At 47.3% G+C, this 26,209-nt stretch overlaps 1 protein-coding gene across 7 annotated transcripts in view; it reads right to left on the bottom strand.

Annotated features, from left to right (window-relative positions):
- The window catches only part of PEMT (phosphatidylethanolamine N-methyltransferase), a 96,481-nt gene extending 74,725 nt beyond the window's left edge, over window positions 1-21,756 (bottom strand). Inside the window, exons 1-3 of one of the 7 annotated variants that reach the window (XM_083585901.1) lie at window positions 20,126-20,147; window positions 13,845-13,952; window positions 3,728-3,818 (exon numbers count right to left, since the gene is read on the bottom strand). In XM_083585901.1, the coding sequence (XP_083442027.1) occupies window positions 3,728-3,748 (21 nt within the window). In that variant the 5' untranslated portion in view covers window positions 3,749-3,818; window positions 13,845-13,952; window positions 20,126-20,147. Of the gene's footprint in view, window positions 1-3,727; window positions 3,819-13,844; window positions 14,508-14,919; window positions 15,741-16,096; window positions 16,378-20,125; window positions 20,519-21,482 lie in introns of those variants that run through there. The other 6 variants (XM_083585903.1, XM_083585902.1, XM_083585898.1 and 3 more) reach the window with 6 other exon arrangements.
- Between the last annotated feature and the right edge of the window lie 4,453 nt (window positions 21,757-26,209).

Raw genomic sequence — 26,209 nt, 5'->3', positions numbered from 1 at the left:
ACGCCGGCTCCCTTGGCGAGATGAGCGCCGCAACCCCAGAGTCGGCCACGACTGGACCTAATGGTCAGGGGTCCCTTTGCCTTACATCTTTGCAGAGCTGCTTCCCAAAACTCAGAGAAGCATGAATGTCACAGGGCAGCTGTTTGCATGCCATCTTAGCCGCGGCGAGTTGGGTGCAAACCAAATTTCTTCCCCATCCATAGTATGGCGGTGCTACCCCCCCCAACCACCATACCCCTCCCCAGACAACATGGTTCCGCCCTCCATAATTGCATCGCTTGGATTCTAGCTCTGCTCCCCTCATTAGCCGCACGGCCGATTAGGATACTAAATCTAGATCACCCCCACTGTTAATGCCCACCAGTTGCAAATCAAAACCACGCTGAGGTTGTTTTGCTTCCCTGCTCACCTCTCTGAAGCCAGTACGGTAGGCGTTGATTAAGGCACCCTTAATGAAATCCTGAATACAGGACGAAAATAAAGCATTATAGGCCATTAAAATGACCAGCCAGAGGCAGCAAGACGGTGATTAGCCAGCATCATCTGGAATGCCAAGCACCCCAGGGAATGAGTCCAGCTCATCACCCTTCGCAGGGTACCTAATGTTCCCCCATTAGCAACCTTTGTGCTCCTGCCACGGTGTCCCACAGCTGCACCCAATTAGGAGCAGCAGCAACAACAACAACAACACAACAACAACAGCACCGTAACAGAGGGCACTGCCTTAATGCACCTGAAATGTGACGTTTCCAATTTGAGAAGATCAAAGTGTTTGACGTCGGTTTTAAATGATTCTCATCATGGGGGAAGCCAAGCATTATCATAATTTATAGCACAATGCTAATCATGCAGACCCCACACCAACTACCCTGCATTAATTGCATACAGAACCACGTCAGCAAAAAAGGAAAACCCACAAGTCTCTGTTTACCTTGCCACCTGTGGGCCAAAGAAAGGGAGGAAGCAGAGATGGAACAGAGAGGAGAGGGAGAAACTGGGCTGGAGAAATCTGCATATTTCCAATCAGTCAATTAGTTCACTGATAGACTGAAATCTACCTGTTCCCAATCCATGCGTGTTTCGCGCGTTTCTACCCATTCATTTCCGCCTTAATCTGCAATTTAAACAAGCCCAAATAAGTACAGTGGTACATCGGGTTAAGAACTTACCGTATTTTTCGCTCTGTAAGACGCACCAGACCACAAGACGCACCTAGTTTTTGGAGGAGGAAAACAAGAAAAAAAATATTCTGAATCTCAGAAGCCAGAACAGCAAGAGGGATCGCTGCGCAGTGAAAGCAGCAATCCCTCTTGCTGTTCTGGCTTCTGGGATAGCTGGACAGCCTGCATTCGCTCCATAAGACGCACACACATTTCCCCTTACTTTTTAGGAGGGAAAAAGTGAGTCTTATAGAGCAAAACATACGGTAATTCGTTCCGGAGGTCCATTCTTAACCTGAAACTGTTCTTAACCTGAAGCACCACTTTAGCTAATGGGGCCGGCCGCTGCCGCCGCATGATTTCTGTTCCCATCCTGAAGCAAAGTTCTTAACCTGAGGTACTATTTCTGGGTTAGCGGAGTCTGTAACCTGAAGCGTCTGTAACCCAAGGTACCACTGTATTTAAAGCGGGGGGGGGGGGGGGTAGGCGCCATTGCCGTTATAAGAGAACAAAGGAGGTGTTCATGCTGAGTTCCAGCACCTCTTTTTCTAGAGAAAATAGCACCAATTTAAACACTCAAGGGATGCTAAATATCAACACACACACACATTTTTGGCAGCGGGGGGGGGGTATGTGGTGATTTGCTTAAAAATATCTCTCAAATGATGGCGATGTTCATTTTGCATGTACAGTGGTACCTCGGGTTAAGTACTTAATTCGTTCTGGAGGTCCGTTCTTCACCTGAAACTGTTCTTAACCTGAAGCACCACTTTAGCTAATGGGGCCTCCTGCTGCTGCTGCTGCCGCACCGCCGGAGCACGATTTCTGTTCTCACCCTGAAGCAAAGTTCTTAACCTGAAGCACTATTTCTGGGTTAGCGGAGTCTATAACCTGAAGTGTATGTAACCTGTAGCGTATGTAACCCGAGGTACCACTGTAGCATGGTTATACTGATTGTATTTCATATACAAATATTGAGGCACGTGCCCACTCAGCACAGCGAGAATATGCAAAAGTCTGGCTCATTTGAGACTGTAGAGAACCTTCATTCTCAATCATGAAGGAACTCCCAGGAGGAGAATACTTATGGACATATATGATTTCCACAAATACTCACTCGGGGCTAATGCCCCGGCTCAGTTTGCTTCTTCTCCAAAGCCCCCCTCCCCTTACTCCTCACCAAAGCCCAGCAGCTCACGGGAGCCAACCTTCTCGCTGAACACACCCACTGCTGCAAGCCCAGCTTACTTGCTAACCAACTGCCCCTCTTGCTGGCCCACCATCCTACTCACTCCCCACACAGATTTGCTGGAGCATGTGCACGATAATGGATCAGTGCAGACATATCTGAGCTGATGTTCCTCTGCCCTACAGGTCCAGCAAGCCCTGTGAGGAGTCTGAGCAGCGCCGGATTTACGTATAAGCTAAACAAGCTATAGTTTAGGGCCCCACGCTCTTGGGGGTCCCGAAAAAATTTAAAGAAAGAAAAATCTGGATGTGCATTTCCAAAATATAAGATAAAAAACCAAATAAAATAAAACCTACGTACAGCAACAGTGTTTTGTGTTGTGTAGGCTCCTATGATGTAAGTAATGGGCCCCGCCTGCTAGCCTGCTCCCTCAAATATCACTGGGTTGCTCCTTTCTATATATAGGGTGCCTACATTCTGCATGGACTGCTTGCATGGCAACATGTGCAAATAGCTTTAGATACATAGCTATTAGGTCAGTGATGGCCAAACTTGGCCCTCCAGCTGTTTTGGGACTACAACTCCCATCATCCCTGACCACTGGTCCTGTTAGCTAGGGATGATGGGAGTTGTAGTCCCAAAACAGCTGGAGGGCCAAGTTTGGCCATCACTGTATTAGGTCCATAAATATACCATATAGCATGTATTCAACACAAAAAACAGCGAGCATTTGTTGTTAACAAAGGACAACTGGACATAGAAAGGGCCCCATTACCTTCAGTAGCTTAGGGCAGCCTTTCTCAACCTGTGGGTCCCCAGATGTTATTGAACTACAACTCCCATCACCCCTAGCTAGCAAGGCCAGAGCTCAGGGATGATGGGAGTTGTAGTCCAACAACATCTGGGGACCCACAGGTTGAGAACCGCTGGCTTAGGGCCTCATCAAACCTGAATCCAGTCCTGAGTCTGAGGTCAACCCTGCAACCTGTTTTGGGCTCACCACGCCCATCTTTCCTGCTCCCTGTCGGGCATGGGGAAATTCCAGCTACAGCTAAAACGCAGAAGGATCCCAGATTCCTCCTTCTATTCCCCAGCTGGAATTCCAAGCTGACAAAGGGAGTGTCCCTGCAGACACAACCTCCTTGATCCCGCTTCCCATCGCTTATATATATAAAAAAGTGCCATGCTGTAAGCAGAAATCACAATTTAGAGTTAATGTTTTACCAAACAGAACACCGCTCTCAGCAGGGAGCACACCTCGCCTGCAAACGGCTAAGCCCATCTGCCAGAACGCGCTTGCCCTCGCCTGTGCCCCTCCAATTTGGCAAGCGCTCTAAAATCAATGGCATTAACAACAAAACAAAACTGAGCTATGTACGTCAGAACGGAGTGAAACCATGTGACTGGTGGCGAGTGCTTTTTTAAAACCAAATTGTGTTCAGCCTTCCCCTGTAACGACAGCCACAAGCCTGCACGTAACAAAAGAGGGACGCATTATTTTATATTGTTGCAAAAGAGGGGGGCGGATTGCTTGCTTTGCCTGAAAGATGGTATTGCTATAAGAGTGACACGCTGGCATTTAGCAACTGGACTGGTCGCCATAGGTGACCAGGAATTCCATACAGGTGCGTGCCTAAAATACCAGGTAATTGCATGAAAAGAGTGGGACTGGCAAAAGAGAGACACCTCACTTCATTTCCCTTCCGCTGGTCTGTCTGCTTGGCTTCTGGGCTAGCTGCCTACACTGGGGCTGTGTATCACTCTTCCACTAAGATGCATAGTAAAAAAGAGAGAGAGAAGTGGTTTGCAAAGAGATTACTGGCCTGCATTTCCTCTTTTTTTAAAAAGAATCTACTTTAATTTAAATTACACACTTATTCAAATAATTTGCAATCCCATACTACAAAAAGAAAATGAAAGAAAAAAGAATTAAGAAAAAAGAAAAGAAGAAAATACAGAAAAAAGAAAAAGGAAATTTATGTACATAAAAAAACTCTTAATCTTCCTAATTAATACTTAATTAAACACTTAAATAAAAAAGACTTCTGACAAAATGAGTCTTCCAATCATTCTCATTGTACTGTTTATACTATCATCATTTTTTCCGCACAGTTTTATATTCTTTAATATTGTTCCTGTCTACTCCACAAACAATATTCTCCACAAGAAGGCTGATCGCCGAAGAATTGATGCTTTTGAATTATGGTGCTGGAGGAGACTCTTGAGAGTCCCATGGACTGCAAGAAGATCAAACCTATCCATTCTAAAGGAAATCAGCCCTGAGTGCTCACTGGAAGGACAGATCCTGAAGCTGAGGCTCCAATACTTCGGCCACCTCATGAGAAGAGAAGACTCCCTGGAAAAGACCCTGATGCTGGGAAAGATGGAGGGCACAAGGAGAAGGGGACGACAGAGGATGAGATGGTTGGACAGTGTTCTCGAAGCTACTAACATGAGTTTGACCAAACTGCGGGAGGCAGTGGAAGACAGGAGTGCCTGGCGTGGTCTGGTCCAGGGGGTCACAAAGAGTTGGACACGACTAAACGACTAAACAACAACAACAACAACTCCACAAACGGTATTTGTTGTGTTTACAAGTATCACTCAAGTTCTGCTGTGAAGGAGGGGGTCGTAGTCAGCAGAGAAACACAGACTTTCTAGCCTCTTTGCAGGCTAGTGGAAAACAAAAGGCAGGCTAGTAATTTTCCCTGGCTTATTTGCAAGGCTGGGCAGTGACCTCTAGCTCAGAGACCATTGCAAAAGGGGAAAAGGTAAATTCCTGGAAAGTTGGTCTGCTTTTACTAGCCATCACATCTGGCTGCAACTCTCATGTTCAGAGACAGCATCCCTTGAAAACCAGGGGCTGGGGGCTGGCAAGGCAAGATGTTTTTGATTTGAGTTTCCACTGAAATGAGGCTGCATTTTAATGTTTTAATGCTATATTTTAATCTTGTTTTTTAAGTTGTATTTCAATCAATTTGTTTTTATATCGGTTGTTAGCCGCTCTGAGCCCGGTCTTGGCTGGGGAGGGCAGAGTATTAATATAATAATAATAATAATAATAATAATAATAATAATAATAATAATGGCTGCATCCTCTCTTGCTGTCCTTAGGAGTTTCTCATAAACTTCTCGTTGGCCACTGCTGGAGGCATCGTTGTAGACTAGGTGGACCTATAGAGGTGTCAGGGAGTGGGTGGCCAGATCAGAAAAAGGAATGGCAGGAGGACAGGAAGTCAGATGTCCCAGGGAAGGATCTGAGTGGGCTCAGAAGGCACAACTGGACCCCATTAAACACTGGATCCAGAAGAGGAAGGAAGGAGGAAGGAGTTGGGTCCTAGGGAGGGGCCACACAGATTGAAGCCCACATTGTGACATTGGTTTCATAATTTTTGACCTGGCGATACAGTGGTACCTTGGTTCTCAGACTTAATCCATTCTGGAAGCCCGTTCCAATACCAAAGCGTTCCAAAACCAAGGTGCACTTTCCCATAGAAAGTAATACAAAACAGATTAATCCGTTCCAGACTTTTAAAAACAACCCCTAAAACAGCAATTTAGAATGAATTTTATCATCTAACAAGACCATTGATCCATAAAATGAAAGAAATAATCAATGTACTGTACTATAAAATAAATAAAGACAGTATTGTAGATGATAAAAATTAAAAGAAAAAAAAATTTCTTCCCTGCACTGATGATAGCCATTGCTTGGATGGGGGGCTTTTATCCATTTCCACAGTCACACAATCTATCAATCAGTAGCTGAACTGGGTTCCACACAGTCACAAAAACAAATTAACCGAAAAAGCCTCAAAAACAAAACTGCAAAATAAATAGCAAAAACGAAAGCACCAAACTTAATCCGTTCCGGAAGTCCGTTTGACTTCCAAAGTGTTCGAAAACCAAGGCACAGCTTCTGATTGGTGCAGACGCCCCGGAAACAATAGCCGACAGCCGCACCGGATGTTCGGCTTCCGAAAATTGTTAAAAAACCGGAACACTTACTTCCAGGTTTTCAGATTTTGAGAACCAACGTGTTTGAGAACCAAGGTACCACTGTACAATGGACACTTGGGTTGCGAACGTGATCTCTGCAGGATACACATTCGCAACCCGCAGCGGCGCGTCTGCGCATGTGCGGGTTGCGCTTCAGTGCTTCTACGCATGTGCAAAGCGCGATTTAGCGCTTCTGCACATGCGCGGCCCCCGAAACCCGGAAGCAGCCCATTCTGGTAATTCTGGGTTTCGGTGGGTCCGTAACCCAAAAAAAACGCAACCTGAAGCATCTGTAACCCGAGGTATGACTGTACTACAAAACAAGCTTCTGAGTTCTTTGGAATTTGCAGGAGATACTCTCCCGCACATTGCAGTGATCTACCGGGTGCACAAGGAATAAGGCTGTCCTAAGAGTGATCTCAGCACAGCTCAGCCACCTGCCCTGGCATGCACCCACGTCCTCAGGTAATGGCTCAGGCCTTTTAACGAGAACCCAAGCGAGGTTGTCAGGAACCTTTCCAAAGCCATTTGCAAACACCCAGCAGGAACTGGAGTGCCTAATGAGTTCCACGAATCTGGTCCCAACAGACAAAGCCATTATCTAAAGTGCGGATTCCTGCTTTCCACTTTCACACGCAAAATAACACAGAGCACAATATACACTCCAAGTGGTGCCCAGTCATTTATTTCATCAAAGGTAAATAAGAAAAGGAAACCGAGAGAGGTAAGAGATAAATATGTTTCTGTTCTCTCTCTCTCTCTCTCCGCGAACCTCAAGTGCTTGGTCGTAAAATGTCATTATAACAGGCGTCCAAGTGGGTGGGAGGGGAATAATATCAACCGGTTCAAAGCTGATGGGAGGAGAAAGTATGTTGCTCCTACAGTGCCCCCTGCTGGCAAATGACAAGAACGACATGGCGAGCAAACAAGAAAGAGTGACCAAGAGACAGGTACCCAAGGGATGCGGGTGGCGCTGTTGTCTAAACCACTGAGCCTCTTGGGCTTGCCAGTCAGAAGGTCGGCGATTCAAATCCCCGCAATGGAGTGAGCTCCCGTTGCTCTGTCCCAGCTCCTGCCTACCTAGCAGTTTGAAAGCACACCAGTGCAAGTAGATAAATAGGCACCACTCCGGCAGGAAGGTAAACGGCGTTTCTGTGCGCTCTGGTTTCTGTCAAGGTGTCCCATTGTGCCAGAAGAAGTTTAGTCATGCTGGCCACATGACCCAGAAACTGTCTGTGTACAAACGCCGGCTCCCTCGGCCTGAAAGCAAGATGAGCGCTGCAACCCCATAGTCGCCTTTGACTGGACTTCACCATCCAGGGATCCTTTACCTTTTTACCTTACCTCCTGGAAGCCCCCCTTCCCTCCCAAAAAAAGGATTACCCCTTTCCTATTAATCGTAAGTATGCCATACATCTTTCTCCCTGCTGTCACCAAGGATGTAAGGCATGGTTTTTCCATTCTGTCTTTTATTTGCCAGACGCAGCAGCGGTTCTCCTCTGCTGCAGTTCACCTTCACTGCAAAAGGACATCTGCTTGAGGGGAGCTTAATAAGGGGGAAAGATGGCCAGCCCTGCTGCCCCCCACAAAATAAGAGTGTATTGCCTCACCCCACTCACAGTTTTGATGTCTGCGACTGGGGCAGAATCCTATCCACGGATGCATCAAATATCTCCAGTTGAATGACCCAGTTTGTCGCGCTTTTGTGTATAACTCAGACATGCCGAGTCATTGGAAAACTATATTTAGCAGCCGACAAAGCTTTTGTCCAGCATCCCCAGGTGTCGGAGTTATGAGTTAGCCTACTTAGAACCTTGCTCGCTTTACAGCCGTGAGGTTGACAAAGCGTCGATGATCAATGCCTTTCAGCCAGGGAGAGAAAGTCTCAACCGCCAGCGTCTCTCTCTCTCTCCCAGGCAGATTCAAGAGCCTCAAACCACCACCACCCTCTGGAAATGTCATTATTCAAAAAAGGGGGTATGAGAAAGGTCACCTCTATTTCTGAAATCAAAAGGCCAGAAGGAATGGGATGAACAATCCTCCCTTTTAACTCGCTGTCTGGTGTGGGGACAATCGCTCCCCGAAAAAGGTGAGAAGCGACAGTTAGACATCAACATCAAAATGGCTCTGAAAAACAGTTTCCAAAATGGCCTTAACTCCCTGCAGGCAACTGATAACAGCTGACTATTTCTGATCAGGAAGTGAGTAAGCGAGTAAGTGAATTTCAATTGCATTTACATCCCATTTTTTTCTCAAGGGGCACAAGGTGCTGTGTTTTCTCCCGCCTCATTTAATCTGCACCACAACCCTGAGAGATAGGTTAGGCTGAGAGGCACCCAGTGAGTTGTTTGTGTGTGTGTGTGTGTGTGTGTGTGTGTGTGTGTGGCCGAGTGGGGATTTGAACCCTAGCCTCCCAGGTCTTAGTCCAACACACTCTAACCACTACACCACACTGCCCTTCTAGAATGTGAGCTTCCTTTTCCTGTTCCCGTTCCTAGCCACATGCACCTTGCCCAGCTGGAACTGGTAAGGAAGAAGGCATGGGTACATGTTGTGTGTGACATCTTTCCACATTCCGTATTCAATTCTTCTTTCCAAAACTGCAAGGACGAAATGGAGTGTGCGTCAGGTCAGGAACAGAACAAGGCCGCTGGGTTAAGTTATGAAGATACTTCAAGCATTCTGGAACGTCATCCAGTCTCTGGAGTGGACCATCTTTGTATTTACGGGACTGCCTCTCCTGGTCTGCCCCGCAGAGGACCTTAAGGTCCATGAATAACCATAGTTTAGAGGTCCCGGGCCCTAAGGAAGTCAGACTATCCTCCACCAGGGCCAGGGCCTTCTCAGTGATGGCTCCAACCTGATGGAATGCTCTGTCCCATGAGACCAGGGCCCTGCAGGATTTAACCTCCTTCCGTCGGGCCTGTAAGACAGAGCTATTCCGCCTGGCCTTTAATTTGAATTCAGCCTGATTTTTTATTTCCCTTCTCTTCCCTCCCCCTTCCCTTTTATGAAGATTTCCCGCTCTGAGACCCCACAGCTAATTCTCCCCTGGCCTCCTCGCTGGCCCAAGTAGGACCAATTCAGCCAGCTAGCCCTGGGGGTTATCTAATGCTTATTTTCCCCTAAATTGATTTCTGAATTTTGAATTTTATTGTTTTTCATGTTTTTATACTGTATTTTATGCTGCTTTTACAATTAAGTGTTTTTAATTTGTTGTTAGCTGCCCTGAGCCCGGTTTTTGAACCAGGAAGGGCGGGATATAAATAAAAATCTATTACAATTATTATTACAACCATTTCTTCCAAGGAGGCAGTGATGGCCACCATCTTAGATAGCTTCACAAGACAACTGGAGAAGGAGAAAGCGATCAATGGCTACTAGCCATGACAGCTGTGCTCTGCCTCCATGCTTAGTGGCAGTAATGCTTCTGAGTAGCAGTTGCTGGAAGCCACAGGAGGGGAGAGTTGCTCTTGTTGCTCAAATCCTGCTTCTAGGTTCCCCACAAGCAGTGGCAAGATCTAGCAGGCTCTTCTTGTGCTCTTCAGTGGGCACTCGATCACCAGAGCTCCAGACAGATGTCTTCTCCAAACCCTCCTACCCAACCAAGATCCTCCTCACTCAGGGAGAAGGATCCTGAGGCCCTCTAGAAGTGGCTGGACTCCCAGCTCCCATCAGACCCTGTGTCCTGGACTGGTTGGACACAGAAGAGTGGTGAGAGGAAGCAGCTGGGGAACCACAAAGGGAAGAAGGCTCAGAGCCCATGGTGCAGTGGTGGGGCAATGATGGGTGGGAAGAGGGAGAAGATCGGGAGGAGGAAGTGTGGGAAGCTCAAGAGGGAACAGAACTTTGTGAGCAGGGAGAGTCTGTGGCAGAGAGCAGTCCAGAATCAGAGGCAGAAGCTGAAGCAGGTGAATGGTTGGAGGGAGGCCAAGAGGCAGAAATGAATCTGGCTAGTGAAGAGGCCTGGGTGTCTCCCTGTCCCCTCCCCACCCTCGTCTCCCAGAACCAGGAGGGGGCTGAAACGGGCAGTGACAGGCTTCACACAGGCGCAGTCTCCAATTGCTGGTGAAAAGCCCTGGAGAAGAGGGGACTTAGGCATCTGTGGCATAGCTGTCAACTTACAGATTTGAAAATAAGGGACCAGCAGCCTCGAAAATAAGGGCTCAGCAGCCAAAATAAGGGATTTTCTGGGCACAGGTATGTTCAACTTCTGAGCCCCTCCGAGCCAAAGGCAGAAAGCCCAGCCAGCAGCCAAACGAAGCCTCAAGCGGAGGTTCCCACAGCGCAGCAACCCGGCAAAGGGGATGCAGCAAGGAAAACCACCATCACCTCTCCACTGGGAAGCACTGAGCAAAGGCGAGTCCCCGGGCAACGCGGCCGATTTGATTGGAACAAGGCATGCAAGCTCCACCCCCCGTCATTCTTAGACTCCTTATTGGGTGAGCAACACAGCCAAGAAACACAGTTGGAGCCTCCCTCCTCCCTGGCCGGCAGGGAGGGAGGGAGGGAGAGGAGCTGCTTCCTTTGAAACCCTGGAAATTTAAGGGACATCATCAATAAGGGACAGCAGCGGGACACGGCGCTGGGATAAGGGACTTTCCCGCCAAATAAGGGACGGTTGACAGCTATGATCTGTGGGAACCTTCTGTCTCAGCAACTGCTTCATAGAGGCAAGACCTACCAAAAAAAGAGTGGCTGTGCTCATTAGGCCTGACACTCCTGTGCAGATCCTCGTTTTCCCCCCTTCTTCTTTCTAATAAAGGGGGAACTCCACTTACTTCATGTCATCTGCTGCTGGTTCGCTGCTGTCATCCTGCCTGCCAGGACAGCCAGTGGTCAAGGACCATAAAGCATCCATGATGTAATTGGGAGGGGGGGAAATCCTATAAAGTCAGGGCATTCGCAAATGACTTAATAATAACAACACAAGATCCGGAGCAAAGCATTCCTGTGGCGTTGGAATTAATTAAAATATATGGGAAAACGGCAGGCCTAAAAGTAAACTACCCAAAAGCTAAAATGCTAACTGAACATCTAAGTACAGAAGAGAACAAAGAACTTCAAGAAATGACGGGCTTAGAGATAAAAGAATAAATTAAAATATCTAGGGGTCTGGATTTCAAGAAAAAGTATCAACCTATATGAGGATAATTATGTCGAAACGTGGAAGGAGATTAAGAAAAAAAATGGAAACCTGGAATAAATCACATCTCTTGCTATAGGGTAGAATCTCGGTGGTGAAGATGAACATCCCAAAATGATCTTCCTGTTTTTTCTCTTATTTTTTTCCTTGATTTTTATACACTTGTCCTAATTTCACGTTTTTCTTTTCTTTCTTTCTTATGTTGTCTAAGCTTGTAATGGCAAATACTGTATGGATGTATTCATTTTAACTCAATAAAGATTGACCAAAGGTAAAAAAGAAAAAGAAAAACATTGCCCTATCCCAGAAGTCATCTGACTGCAACTGTTTACCCAGCTTCCATTCCTCCCTCAGCACTTGCTCCCTCCCTCCCTTTGTTCCAATAACTCTGTTGTCAATGCCTTCTTTTTTCCCTGACAGCCGCTGCGGGTAATTCATCTAATATCTCGGCATGGTGGGTGGCATATCCTGCTCAGGCTCTAGTTATTTGTTCGTACTTCTTAATGCCCCGCCAATGAGACTAGAGGGGCTGCAGAAAATCAGCGAAGCTCATTTCCTCTTAGTCATCTTGCTGCTGCTAAATTGGAACTTTAATGCCCCTTCCTGCCTTGATCTTCTGGCTGCCCCTGTAGCTATCACTTCGAACGGCTGCCAGCACTCACCCAAAGTGAAACTTCAGGGGTAGCTGCAGAGGCTCCTGCCCAGGGGAAACATCTGTCGAATTTTGGGACTGGCAGAAATAGAAGTTTCTAGAAGGCTGGTGGGACGGACCCAAGCTCAGTGGTAGTGCATGAGCTTTTCACGAAGATGGCTCACCCCCTGGCATTTCCAGGTAGGGTTGGGAGCCCTGGTGAACTGCTGAAAGTCAGTGCAGGCAACACTGAGCCACATGGATCAGTAGACAAGGCAGCCTCCTACCTTCCTGTTGAGTTTGGGGAAAGGGCTGTAGCTCTCTTGGTTGCTAGACAACAAAAACTAGGCAAAAAAGGAAAAATCTAGCACCTAGTGAAAAATAAATAAATAAACCCGGCACCATCCCTTCTCTCAGATTGGCTACCAAGAGAAGGCCAGAATAGGCTGGGTCTTGCAGCGTGAAAAGGCAGAGTTACTTCTGGCGTCCACCACCAGGTCAAGCCTAGGGACAGCTGCAGTGAAGACGCTACACCAGCGGTTCTCAACCTGTGGGTCCCCAGATGTTGTTGGACTACAACTCCCATCATCCCTGAACTCTGGCCTTGATAGCTAGGGGGTGATGGGAGTTGTAGTTCAACAACATCTGGGGACCCACTGGTTGAGAAAGGCTGCTCTACACCCTCACTGCTACTGAGTGGACTTCAAACACAGACCTACACACACACACACACACACACACACACACACACAAAGGCAAATGGAGCGAGGATGTCGCACCTACTTCCAGGAGAGCTGTGACGGCACCATGACACTCACCGATAGGGCAGCCCAGACAGCAGGGTCAAGGGAAGTCAGGCAGTCCAGTCACATGTAGTCGGAACTGCCAGATCCTGACCAGGGTGGCAGCATGCACAGTGGAGCAAAAAATGCATCCGGTCAGCACCCTGGAGAGCTCCCAGCAGAGAGAGCTTGCTAGGACTCCCTCTGGGAGATCTGTTGCCTCAGCTGCATGCTGAACTTTTCTGAGATCTGCTGAAGGCTGGATGGCCTGGTCCTTTTAGCCCCACCCCATATGAGCAGCTGTCTGTTCCTTTAAACAGACCTAGTTTGTAACCACTGGCTCCTACGGCATAAGAGACAGTGAGGGATGGCTGCAGGGCTGTCATCCAAACAGAAGAAGGGTCTGTTGGTCCTGTGAGGGGTGGGTGTCTGCCTCTGAGCTAGACGGAGGATTGTGGCCAGAGTACATGACAAAGACCAAGTCAAGAGAGGTTGACCCGCATGGGAAAGAGGCAGGCTTAAGATTTGCAGGTCTTGGACAAACATTTTCTTGTGCACTCCTGTTTGCCTCTGCAGAGCTCATCAACTGTGGCTTGACTATCCTGAGCTCACCGCTTTCCAACTGATTGGCTTTTCAATCCCCACGCCGTGCAATCATGGCAGAGTAAAAGCAATTGATTGCAGCCTGTGTGTCTCCTCAGAACAGTAATAATAAAAAAAATCATAACGGGAGAAAGGAAAGGAAGAGTTCAAAGAGTCAAGGGCATTCAAGCACTGGAGGAGGAAACAAAGAAAACCCATCACTCATTGAAAAAGTTCACTAAGAGAGGAAGCGCTGGTGCAGAACTAGGCCAAACCATGGTGACTGCCTCTGCTAGGCAGAAAACCTAAAAATACAACTCCCGGTCAGTGAATTGGCAAAATAGACAAAACATACCAGATTCCAGAAAAGAGGGTTAAAGGCGATGCAGAGGACAGCTATCCCAAAGCTGGGGTCGGTCACATCCACGAAATCAAGGAGCAGAGACATGGCCGAGAGATCAACCTGCAAAGGACAGTGGAAATTAGTTGGGGCAACCATGTGTAGCACCCAGCGAGAGCTTCCACACAGGGTTGCTTCCGAGGAAACACGAACCACGTGGTTTGTGCTAATCATACTTGAGACTCTGAACTATGCATTCCAGGTGTACAAGCAAAACCATGGTTTGGGACACTGATCTACCATTGGGAGCCGCTGTTTAGGAAACATCTTAGGGTTCCCAGAAAACAGGGGGTGGAGGTAGAGAAGGGGCACAAACCATGGTTGGCCTGAATGTCTGGAATGCTAACCATGGCTTACCCACACATATCAATCATTGTGGATAAGGAATAATAATAATAATTTATTATTTATACCCCGCCCATCTGCCTGGGTTTCCCCAGCCACTCTGGGCGGCTTCCAACAAAGTATTAAAATACAGTAGTCTGTTAAACATTAAAAGCTTCCCTAAAGAGGGCTGCCTTCAGATGTCTTCTAAAAGTCTGGTAGTTGTTCTTCTCTTTGACATCTGGTGGGAGGGCGTTCCACAGGGTGGGTGCCACCACCAAGAAGGCCCTCTGCCTGGTTCCCTATAACGTGGCTTCTCGCAGTGAGGGAACTGCCAGAAGGGCCTTGGAGCTGGACCTCAGTGTCTGGGCAGAATGATGGGGGTGGAGATGCTCCAGGTATACTGAACCGAGGCCGTTTAGGGCATTAAAGGTCAACACCAACACTTTGAATTGTGCTCGGAAACATACTGGGAGCCAATGTAAGTCTTTCAGGACTGGTGTCATATGGTCTCGGCAGCTGCTCCCAGTCACCAGTCTAGCTGCCGCATTCTGGATTTGTTGTAGTTTCCGGGTCACCTTCAAAGGTAGCCCCACGTAAAACGCACTGCAGTAGTCCAAGCAGGAGATAACCAGAGCATGCACCACTCTGGCGAGACAGTCTGCAGGCAGGTAGGGTCTCATCCACCACCAAGAAGGCCCTCTGCCTGGTTCCCTGTAACTTGGATTCTCGCAGTGAGGGAACCGCCAGAAGGGCCTTGGAGCTGGACCTCAGTGTCTGGGCAAAACGATGGGGGTGGAGACGCTCCTTCAGGTATACTGGACTGAGGCCATTTAGGGCATTAAAGGTCAACACCAACACTTTGAATTGTGCTCGGAAATGTACTGGGAGCCAATGTAGGTCTTTCAAGACTGGTGTTATGTGGTCTCGGCGGCCAATCCCAGTCACCAGTCTAGCTGCCACATTCTGGAACATAAGCGGTGGTCTTATATTGAGTCAGACCTAACTCTGCATTGTCCACACAGGTGGACAGTCACTGTCTAGGGTTTCAAAACATGAGATACTGCCATCCCATCTGGAGATGTTGTGGATTAAACCTGGGGCCTTCTGCATGCAAAGCAGATGCTCTACTTCTGAGGAGGCCCTGATTTATTATAATTATGTATATCCCTCCCTGCCCAAGGCTCCTCTTCTTGCAACAACATGCAAGACACTGGCAATTTCTGCCTTGCACAGCCCATCCCAGGTTGTACTCAATGACAACTCGCAACCAAGCAGAAGGCGGGGGAGCCCTTCTAGTAGCACCTCTATGATCCTGGAGGACCTCTGGGACATCCTTTTGGTCCCTGTGAGAACAGGATGCTGGCCTAGACAGGCCATTGGCAACAGGATGTGTTCTGAAAAAAACAACCTGTCATATTTTATTTCACCCCATCATTTTTAGCATATTTTATTCGACCATCTCTTGAGCGGTGGAGCTAATTTTAAGCAGCTGATATTAACCCAACAGTTATGCTGAAGATATATCTGTTGCTTAAGGTAAAGGTAAAGGGACCCCTGACCATTAGGTCCAGTCGTGGCCGACTCTGGGGTTGCGGCGCTCACCTCGCTTTATTGGCCAAGGGAGCCGGCGTACAGCTTCCGGGTCATGTGGCCAGCATGACTAAGCTGCTTCTGGCGAACCAGAGCAGTGCACGGAAACGCTGTTTACCTTCCTGCCGGAGTGGTACCTATTTATCTACTTGCACTTTGACGTGCTTTCGAACTGCTAGGTTGGCAGGAGCAGGGACCGAGCAACGGGAGCTCACCCTGTCGCGGGGATTCGAACCGCCGACCTTCTGATCGGCAAGTCCTAGGCTCTGTGGTTCAACCCACAGCGCCACCCGCGTCCCTAGCTATAAAACTATTAAGGGTCTGCAAGCAGCAGAGGAGAAATTAACTTCCTTCCGTCCTTGGTACCAAGTTCTTTAGATACCCACAAGGCAATTATGAATGGTATTTAGTGGGAGTTCCGTGCCAGTTATACTTGCAATTTTGTGATAATTTGATCCAAAAATACCTGTAATGTCATGTGCTGATGAATGCAAGGGTCCTGTTGCGTGGCAGTCCATGGAGTCTTCTGCAAAGGGTTCTGGGGCCCCTGCTCCTACCTTCCTTTTTCCCAAGCTACAACTTTTTTAAAAGATAAACCTCTGCTTACAATGTGGCTCTCCATACTCCAAAGTGCACTGCCAGTGAAATCCGGACATCTGCCATCCTAACATGCCCAGAGGGAAATGTGCATTATGTGCTTGAGCTTCAAGCAGGGATGGGTGACCTGGTCGATTTCAGCTTCTCGTTTTCCACTCTTAATCACTTTACCACATCCGTTTGCAAACTTCTTACGATCTCATGAAAATTCAACAGCACAGTGACCAACCAGAAGGACGCAAGACCTCCATGCTCTCCAGCAACTTGCATTCAGAAGCATCACTGCCTCCAACCATGGAGGCAGAGCTGGGCATCATAGTTGCCATTGACAGCCTTATCCTCCATGAATTTGTCTAATCTTATTTTCATCCAGGCCATCACTGCTTCATGTGGCAGTGAGTTCCATAGTTTAACTACACACTGTTTGTAGAAATCCATTCTTTTGCCTCTCCTGAACCTTCCAACATTCAGTTCTAGTGCTATGGTGTTGGGAGGGGGTACTTTTCTCTGACCACTTTCTTCCTCCAAGCCACGCATTAGCTTAAGAAAAAGTCGGCAATAGGTATTTGTTCTTTCATCAGTTCTTTGTCCGCAGTGTAGCTAAAAACAACAACAACCCATGCTCCCTGTGAATGCCGTAAGACTCCAGATTCTTTTTGCTCCAAAGTTCATTGCCATTTTTTCAAAATTATCTCCCAAGGCCCTTGTTCCCAGAAAGAAACCCATAGGGCACCCAGTCCCCAGCAGAACGACCTCCATTAATTCTTAGAAGAAATAACAATTTATCACCTTTCAGTTCTGGAGGGACAGAGGTAGGGAGAAACAATGGCAGAAGGTTCCAGCACAGAAGCCTAAACGTCCTTTCCCAAACACAAACCGAAAGCTGCTTGTTATTTCACTCATATTTTTATATATCACCAAAGATGCCATCCTTAAGAGAAGAGGAAGAGGAGTTTGGATATGATATCCTGCTTTATCACTACCCGAAGGAGTCTCAAAGCGGCTAACAATCTCCTTTCCCTTCCTCCCCCACAACAAACACTCTTTGAGGTGAGTGGGGCTGAGAGACTTCAGAGAAGTGTGACTGACCCAAGGTCACCCAGCAGCTGCAGGTGGAGGAGCAGGGAATCGAACCCGGTTCACCAGATTACGAGTCTATCACTCTTAACCCCTACACCACACTTCAGAAAACAAAAAGGCACTTAATTCACTATTCTCAGGTGTGATTCAATCACATGCAGACTTATAATTGATTGGGATGTCTGGGGCAACACATCTCCAAAAGATCAGAATTTTTTTGCATTAAGTTATGTGAAAATGAACTGGAAAGTGTGAGTAACACTTCCTCTGATGTAATGCCATTAATTTCCTTGTAAACAAATCAGGGTGAACGCTCAATTGAAAGGTCAAATGGAAGCACTCCAAGACTGCAGGCCTAAACAACACACTTTCGGGGGCAATTTGTGGTCCTACGGATGTCACTGGACGCCACCTCCTATCAGCCTGAGCAAGGGATGGTGGGGGCAGGACTCGAACCCACAGCTGCCGGTTCCAAGAAAGGAGATTCCGACGAAACATCAGGAAGAGCTTTCTGACAGGAAGAGCTGTCTGACAGTGGGACGGATTCCCTCAGGAGGTGATGGGACTCTCTCTCCTCGGAGGTTTTTAAGCAGAGCTTGGACGGCCATCTGCCATGGATGTTTTAGCTGATTCCTGCATTGCAGAGGGTTAGACTAGATGACTTTTGGGGGTCCCTCCCAACTCTACAATTCTCTGATTCTATGGAGCAGAACAACATCTGGAGGAGAACAGGATCATCTAGGCGACATCCATCATTGAAAACAACAAGATTTAGCTTCCAAATAAATTTACACAGAACTGCACTGTGGAAAAAATCCTGTAAGGTTGCCAGATTCATCTCCCTCTGAAAGCAAATCAGGGTGATTGCTCAGAAAGCAAGAAGCACCCACAGCTCTTAAGCCAGCAAAACACAAATTTGTTAAACTTACGGGGCGGTGCTTTCTCCCAGATGAGAATTTTGGCACCAGGCGGCGAGTCTAACCCACGTGGGTTTTCCTCCCCAACTTTGAAATACTGTACATGTTTTCCCAGGTCAAGATAGCCTCAGAAAGGCTTGGGGTGGGGGCGGAGCATAGAGTTCCCTGAAAAGATAACTGATGAAGGCAACACAAAGGGCGCAGGAGGAGAGGGAAAGTTACAGGATGTTGCAAGAAGACACAGCACCCTTTGCAGACTGGGAAATGCTGAAATTGTGGCTGATCGGCAGGACAAGGGGATATCGCTGGCTCTGCATGCAAAAAACTCCCCAAGAAACCTATTTGTTTCCAACACAACAGAGGTCCATCAGCTACCTCCAGGAAACCAGCAATTCTCTCTGCATTGCAATCCTCTTTATCAGCTAATATTTTGTGATATACTGCTGCCTCTGAACATTGAGGTTCTGCTTAATTAAGCCAAGGTGCCTGATCGCCTTTCCTTCATTTTTTAAAAAAGGCATCCCATAAACTGGTGGCCATCAATGCAACTTACAGCTGAAAATTCAGTACATTTTGATTCTACCCACATTCGCACCATTCCTATAGTACAGTGGACGCTTGGGTTGCGAACATGATCCGTGCGGGATGCACATTCGCAACCCACAGCTGCGCGTCTGCGCACGCACAGGTTGCGATTCAGCACTTCTGCGCGTACACAAAGCGCAATTTAGCTCTTCTGCGCATGCGCCACCGCCGAAACCCGGAAGTAACCCGTTCCAGTACTTCCGGGTTTTGGTGGTCCGCAACCTGAAAAAATGCAACCTGAAGCATCTGTAACCTGAGGTATGACTGTACTTTTAACAGCCATAAAAGGCAAAGGTAAAGGTACCCCTGACCATTAGGTCCAGTCGTGGACGACTCTGGGGTTGTGCGCTCATCTCTCTCTATAGGCCGAGGGAGCCGGCGTTTGTCCGCAGATAGCTTCCGGGCCATGTGGCCAGTATGACTAAGCCGCTTCTGGCAAACCAAAGCAGCGCACGGAAACGCTGTTTACCTTCCCACCGGAGTGGTACCTATTTATCTACTTGCACTGGCCTGCTTTCAAACTACTAGGTTGGCAGGATCTGGGACCAAACAACGGGAGCTCACCACGTCGCGGGGATATGAACCACCGACCTTCCGATCGGCAAGCCCTAGGCTCAGTGGTTTAGACCACAGCGCCACCCACGTCCCACCACGTCTTCCCCCAAATGGCTTTCACCTAATGCTGAAATTGTCAGCAGGACAGGAGTATATTGCCTGCTGCTCTGCATGCAAAAAGACCTCCAGATTCAACCCCAGCCATATTCGAAAACTCTGGAGAGCTGCTGCCTGCCAGTGTAGGCAGTCCTGAGCTACATGGACCAATGCTCTGACTCAGTTTTAAGGCGGCTTCTTATGCCTGCTGCCAGTCTCTTGTTGGGTATCTCTGCCTGGGAGAGTTCTAGTTTTCTTTCTTTCTTTCTCTAAGACATTAAAAGCCACTGAATGCAAAACTTCTTGCGAGGGAGCCCTGCAAAAGGAAATAGCGTGTGCTGCTGCTTTCTACTGAAGCCCTGCTGGCTGCATCCACGGGGCCGCGGGGGGGGACGGGACTGCCTTGCCTCTCCTTTGGGAAACGCCTCTTTTTGCAAATCAAAATGCAATCATTTTTTCCAAAATATGCATACATATATTGAGAGATACCTGGCTATAATCCACATTACTCAGCCCTTCGCAGCAATCCAAATAACACAGCGAGAGATGCATTCAGGACTGCAGCTTAAATGATTGCACCTTTATACAATTCGCACAGGAATTCCCGAAGGATAGAGCTGGAGGTTGGGTTGAGCACCCTGATGCAACGCCATTTGCAAAAGAGGGAGCTTCCTGGTTGCCCGGTCGCGCCAAGCGTCTCGCAAAGCACGCTGGGAAATGTAGTTGCCTTCCGCCAACGCCCTCCAGGTTTCGCCGGCAGCAGCTGTTCGAGGCGAACTGCAAAACCCAGCAAGCCGCGCGGGGCGGGGATCCTCGGGCAGAAAATGGGCTTCTTTGGCAATGAATCGAAACAGCTTCGGGTCAGCCTCCGTGCACGTGTGCAGGGGGAGGGTCTCGGCAGCTTCACGCACGACGCCTCCAATTCCTGACAGAATACAAGCCCCGATCCTTGGTACAGCGGTAAACACGTGTCTTGGCATGCACACGTTACAGGGTTTTTAAAAGGGTATATGTAAAAAATAAATTGGGGATTGAGGAGGTTCCAGTCCTAAACCCACTAGCCTGGGAGTAAGTCCCAGTGAGTTCAACAGGACTTACTTCTGAGTAGACATTAGGATTTATTATTATTATTTATTAAATTTATTAGCTGCTTTTTTTTTTGCAACAGCGGCTTGACTGACAATATTGTAAGCTTCCTCTGCACCTGCACCCGTGTCCCGATTTACAAGATGAGGCGGATATCTTTTCATCACATACTTTTTTAAAAAGCAAATTTATATACAGCTTCACATTTCAGAAACATTTGTCAAGTGGTTTTATAAGCGTTTCGAGCCAAATGAAACACAGTAAACACAAAAAAGTTAGAAATAAAGATTAAAAAACAAGACAGTAAAGACAAAAATCAGGGCAAGTGAGATGGTGATTTAGCAGAAAACAGCGTCTGTTTAACAGGTGTAATAAGAAACCAAGAAGAAGAAGAAATTATTAAAGATTGGGGGGAAATTGTGGAATATCTGAAAAATTCTTGTATGCAAGTAAGTTAATTAGCGGGGTTTACGTAAACCAAGCAGTTAAACATGATCAAGAGAAATTAAAGAATGGCTTAAAAATGTGGAAAATGCAGTCTTAAAAAAAAAAAATTTAAAAAGGAACCACAAAAAGGGAGAAGGGAAGTCAAACATATATGAGTACTGTATTGGAAATGCATGTGATTTGTGTGTTTGCGATTTGTATGCCTGTAAATCTTATAGAGAAATAAAAACAGGGTCTGTAAATGGGGCGTATGAATCAGTTCCAACACACACAGAGAGAGAAAGGGAATAGATATTAGAATTCTGACACTGACCTTTGCAAGATTGTTCGTTCTTGAGCTGGTGGAAGCTCGAAAGAGACCGGCTAATTCATTTAAGCTGGTTCCTGGCAGGCCTGGACTTTGTACTGTACACAGGCAGAGAGAGGTTCAAAGTGGGCTGATTGGGAGCTGGAGACTCGCACGTGGCGCCTGGCAAATCTTGGCTGACCTTCCTTCTCCTCCAGAGCACGCTGAGGTCGCTGACCTCAGTGCAGCCGGGACAGGGTGACAGATCCATTCGCTCCGGTGCGACATTTGCAGTTGCTTCGGAAAAAAGGGGGCGCAGGGGTTCAGCCATGATGCCCCTAGTCTCCTGCTCGGAGCCTCGCTAACCTCTCAGGCAGTGCCAGAATTATGTATACAGGTGAAACTCGAAAAATTAGAGTATCGTGGAAAAGTTCCTTTATTTCAGTAATTCAACTTAAAAGGTGAAACTAATATATGGGATCGACTCATGACATGCAAAGCAAGATATGCTTCTACTTCTCAGAGGTCCAATCTTGCTTGCTTTGCAATCCTTGTTTTGCTGATTTCCTTGAATATTCTCATTTTCTGAGATTGTTTATTTGGGGTTTTCGTCAGCTGTGTGCAATGATCATCACAAACAACAAATCAAGGCTTGACATATCTCGCTTTGCATGTCACGAGTCTATCTCATATATGAGTGTCACCTTTTAAGTTGAATTCCTGAAATCAAGGAACTTTTCCACGATATTCTAATTTTTCGAGTTTCACCTGTAGAACAAATCAAGGCTTGACATATCTCGCTTTGCATGTCATGAGTCTATCTCATATATTAGTTTCACCTTTGAAGTTGAATTAGTGAAAGAAAGGAACTTTTCCACGATATTCTAGCCTTTCCTCCATTTTTTAAAAGGCATCCCATAAACTGGTGGCCATCAATGCAACTTACAGCTGCAATTTCAGTACATTTTGATTCTACCCACATTTGCACCATTCCTAATTGTACTTTAACAGCCACGGTTTCTTCCAAAGAATCCCAGGGAACCGAGATTTGTAAAGGGAACTGTCCTCACAGAATAATAATAATAATAATAATAATAATAATAATAATAATAATAATTGAAATATACTCGGAGTTGAGAGTGGATTTCATGCTCTTTATTCAGCTCATAGTGGTGAGGAGGAATGGAAGTTCCCCCGGAATGTCTGCTTTATATACCTTATTTACACAATGGGCCCCACGTGATTGGCTAATTCCGGGATTCTCCTGTAGGCCAATCCGGTTGTGGATTCACTTCCACCTGGAGCTGGATTGGGTGGCTCCTGTGGACCAATCAGACTACTGCATTCTGGGTCCTATTGTTCTAGGACCAATCAGACTGCTGCATTCTGAATCCTATTCAACTCAGTACATAACAATAATAATTTATTATTTATACCCCACCCATCCGGCTGGGTTTCCCCAGCCACTCTGGACAGCTCCCAACAAAATATTCAAAATGCGATAAAACATCAAACATTAAAAACTTCCCTAAACTGTAGCTCTCTAAACTACAGTTCCCAGCCACTTTAACAAACTACAGGCCCCAGCATTCTCCATGACTCTCAAAGTGGCATCGGAGTGTTTTTAATGTGAAATCTGCCCTTTCTTTCATCGGCTGTGAACCCGATGCCAATCGGCTCTGCCAGGTGACTCTGAATTCTCCTTTAAAAAGAGGGGGAACCCGATCCATCTCTCTCTGGTTGCATTCACCCCATTCATTTAAAGCAAATGCCTTCCCCCTAAGAATCCTGGGAACTGTGGTATGTTCCGGGTGCTGGGACTTATAGCGCTGTGGAGGATAAACTACAGTTCCCAAGGTTCAAGCCATGGGCTTGAAATGCCCTGGAAAGGTCCTTTCTTTCCCTATCAGTCATTTTGAAAACCTTTACCACCATCCCTTCTCAACAGCAAAAATCCAGCAACCTCTCCTTAATTTCACTGTTTTGGTTTTTTTCTGGGTCACTGCTCCCCACCACCCCATGGCTATGCGCTTATTAAGGGCACCAGCAACAAGGAGTCTTGTGAGCAATTCTGGAATCAATCTTGGCAACTCGCGCCACCTGGGGTTCCTTTGCTTTCCATGATGCCAGCGAAAGGGGAACAGAAAGAGATCTTGCCAGGAAATTTCATTTATTAATCGTGTTTCTCTCCTACCTCTTTCTCCCATCGGCTCAGGGCAGCGCATGCGATTCTTTCTCTCTCCCTGGTCCATTTTAACCTCACGGCAATCCTGCGAGGTGGACCAGGCTCTGAGAAAGTGACTGGGCAAAGGTCCCGCAGCGAGAAACGGTGGGAGACACATTCAGGCAAACAAATATCTGTTTTTCTGGCTGAAATCCGACACCAGCGGCTATGTTGTCTGGGCTAAACTCTCCCCAACCCTTTAGGTTGGTGATGGAGCAACGGAAGTTGCCTTGTCCTGAGTCAAACCATTGGTCTATCTAGACTAGTGTTGTCTCCTCTGACTGGCAGCCACTCTCTGGGGGTCTCAGGAGGGGTTTACTCATCACCTGAGTTTGTTCCTAGGTCCATGTAACTTATCTAAGGAGCAAAGGCACTGCTCAGATTTCTGCTCCCTGTCCCTTATTGATGCCTTTGACCAGGAACTGAGCTCTCTAGAGGCTGTTGGACTCCAAATCCTATCAGCCTCAGCTGGCATGACCAATTGTCAGGAATGATGGGATTTGTAGTACAGCAGCAGCAGCAGGGAAGCCAATGCTAGGGGGTGATGGGAGTTGTAGTCCAGCAGCAGCAGGGGGGCCAATGAACAAGGACGATGGGAGTTGTAGTCCAGCAGTGTCAAGCAGGCCAATGGCTATGGATGATGGGAATTGTAGTCCAGCAGCATCAAGCAGGCCAGTGGCCATGGATGATGGGAATTGCAATCCAGCAGCCTCAAGCAGACCAGTGGCCATGGACGATGGGAATTGTAGTCCAGCATCATCAAGCAGGCCAGTGGCCATGGATGATGGGAATTGTAGTCCAGCAGCATCAAGCAGGCTAATTACCATGGATGATGGGAATTGCAGTCCAGCAGCATCAAGCAGGCCAGTAGCCATGGACAATGGGAACTGTAGTCCAGCAGCATCAAGCAGGCCGGTGGCCATGGATGATGGGAATTGCAGTCCAGCAGCATCAAGCAGGCCGGTGGCCATGGATGATGGGAATTGTAGTCCAGCAGCCTCAAGCAGGCCGGTGGCCATGGATGATGGGAATTGCAGTCCAGCAGCATCAAGCAGGCCGGTGGCCATGGATGATGGGAATTGTAGTCCAGCAGCATCAAATGGGCGACAGGCTCCCCACCTCTGCCCTGGATTCTCACCCCTCTGATCCTCTATCGCTCTTTTGCAGCTCAAACTGCACATCCTTCTTGCCCACGTGGATTCACAGCCAAACTCCCCTGCCCCAGCCCCTTAGAAGGTGGCTGGCTGTTGTCCCATCAATGCTGTGCCTGAGGCTGGACAGTCAAGCCAAGAAATCCCATGGGGTTGCGGGTGATTGCCCATCCCTGTGAGCTCTATCTACTCCTTTGACCGCAGCAAGCAGCAGACATTGTGATCTTAGCTCAGCCTTGATTGCATGGGTCGTTTGATACACACACAAAGCACCAACTTCCCTCTGTCAAATTGAGGTTGGCCCTACCATTGGACAGATTGGGGCAGCCACCTCAGGCACCAAGCACAGGGGAGAGCGGGGCAGGCAGAGGAAGGGTTAAATAGCAGGGGCACACATATTACCATCTTGTGCTTTTTCCAGGACATTGGAAGGGAGGGCAAATGGATTTGACAAATTGCAAAGCTCACTCTCTGTGCCTCTTGATCAAACCCATTTCTCCTGAGTGCAAAATGAACGGGGGGCACATTGATGGGCGAAGGCAATTCTATTTGAAAAGGGAACGAACAGGACCCACGAATCTGTTTTAATTTTATTATTATTACTGAGATCTCGTTCACCTTAAATTGAACCGTGAAAAGCCCTTTGTGAAACCCACTCCACGCATTTGCATTTTAAAGGCAAGTGTTACGTAACTCCCCCTCAATCCTTTTACAAAATTCCATTTTATCTAATTTACGCGTACGAAAACCAGCACTTAATGAACCAGGGTACACGAAGTGAATTTTTCAGTGGAGAGCCTTTCTGAGCGCACACAATCCCTTCAAACTGGTCTCTCTTTTTTGGTGGGGTTGTAATGCCACTGCCAGAGGAATTCTTGAATTTTTTTGTATAGGGCAGGCACGTCTAACAGGTAGATTGTGATCTACCGGTAGATCACTGGACGTCTGTGGTAGATTATCGGTAGATCACTGCTGCCCCCCCAAGAAGCTCAACAAGTTTGGCTCCCCCTAAAAAAGCTCAACATGTTTGCCCTGGACCCCTAAAAAACGTGGCTTTTCCCTCTACACACTTACCTGAGGAACAAGCTTTGTTGACCTCTGTGGGACATCAGTATTATTAGTACTGACTATTATTATTTAAGACTTATTGGGTTGTATCCAACGGAGGCGTTTCGCAAACAGAAAACAAACCTCTGAGTAGGTGTGGTTAGGAGTCTAGCGTATAACTCTGTATGATTCAGAAAAAAGCAATCACATTTTGTTCCACCAGTCTGAAGTTTATGTATTTGTTTATTTTCATCCATAAGAATACTTAGAAACCACCAGCTCATTCAAAAATATCACGGTGCTGTACAAGAAACCACCAGAAACCAATCAGA

Source organism: Podarcis filfolensis (assembly GCF_964270895.1).
Source record: "Podarcis filfolensis genome assembly, chromosome: 14".
In the NCBI taxonomy this organism is placed as follows: domain Eukaryota; kingdom Metazoa; phylum Chordata; class Lepidosauria; order Squamata; family Lacertidae; genus Podarcis; species Podarcis filfolensis.
Note: the sequence above shows the minus strand (reverse complement) of the source record. Positions and strands in the feature narration are given on the sequence as shown.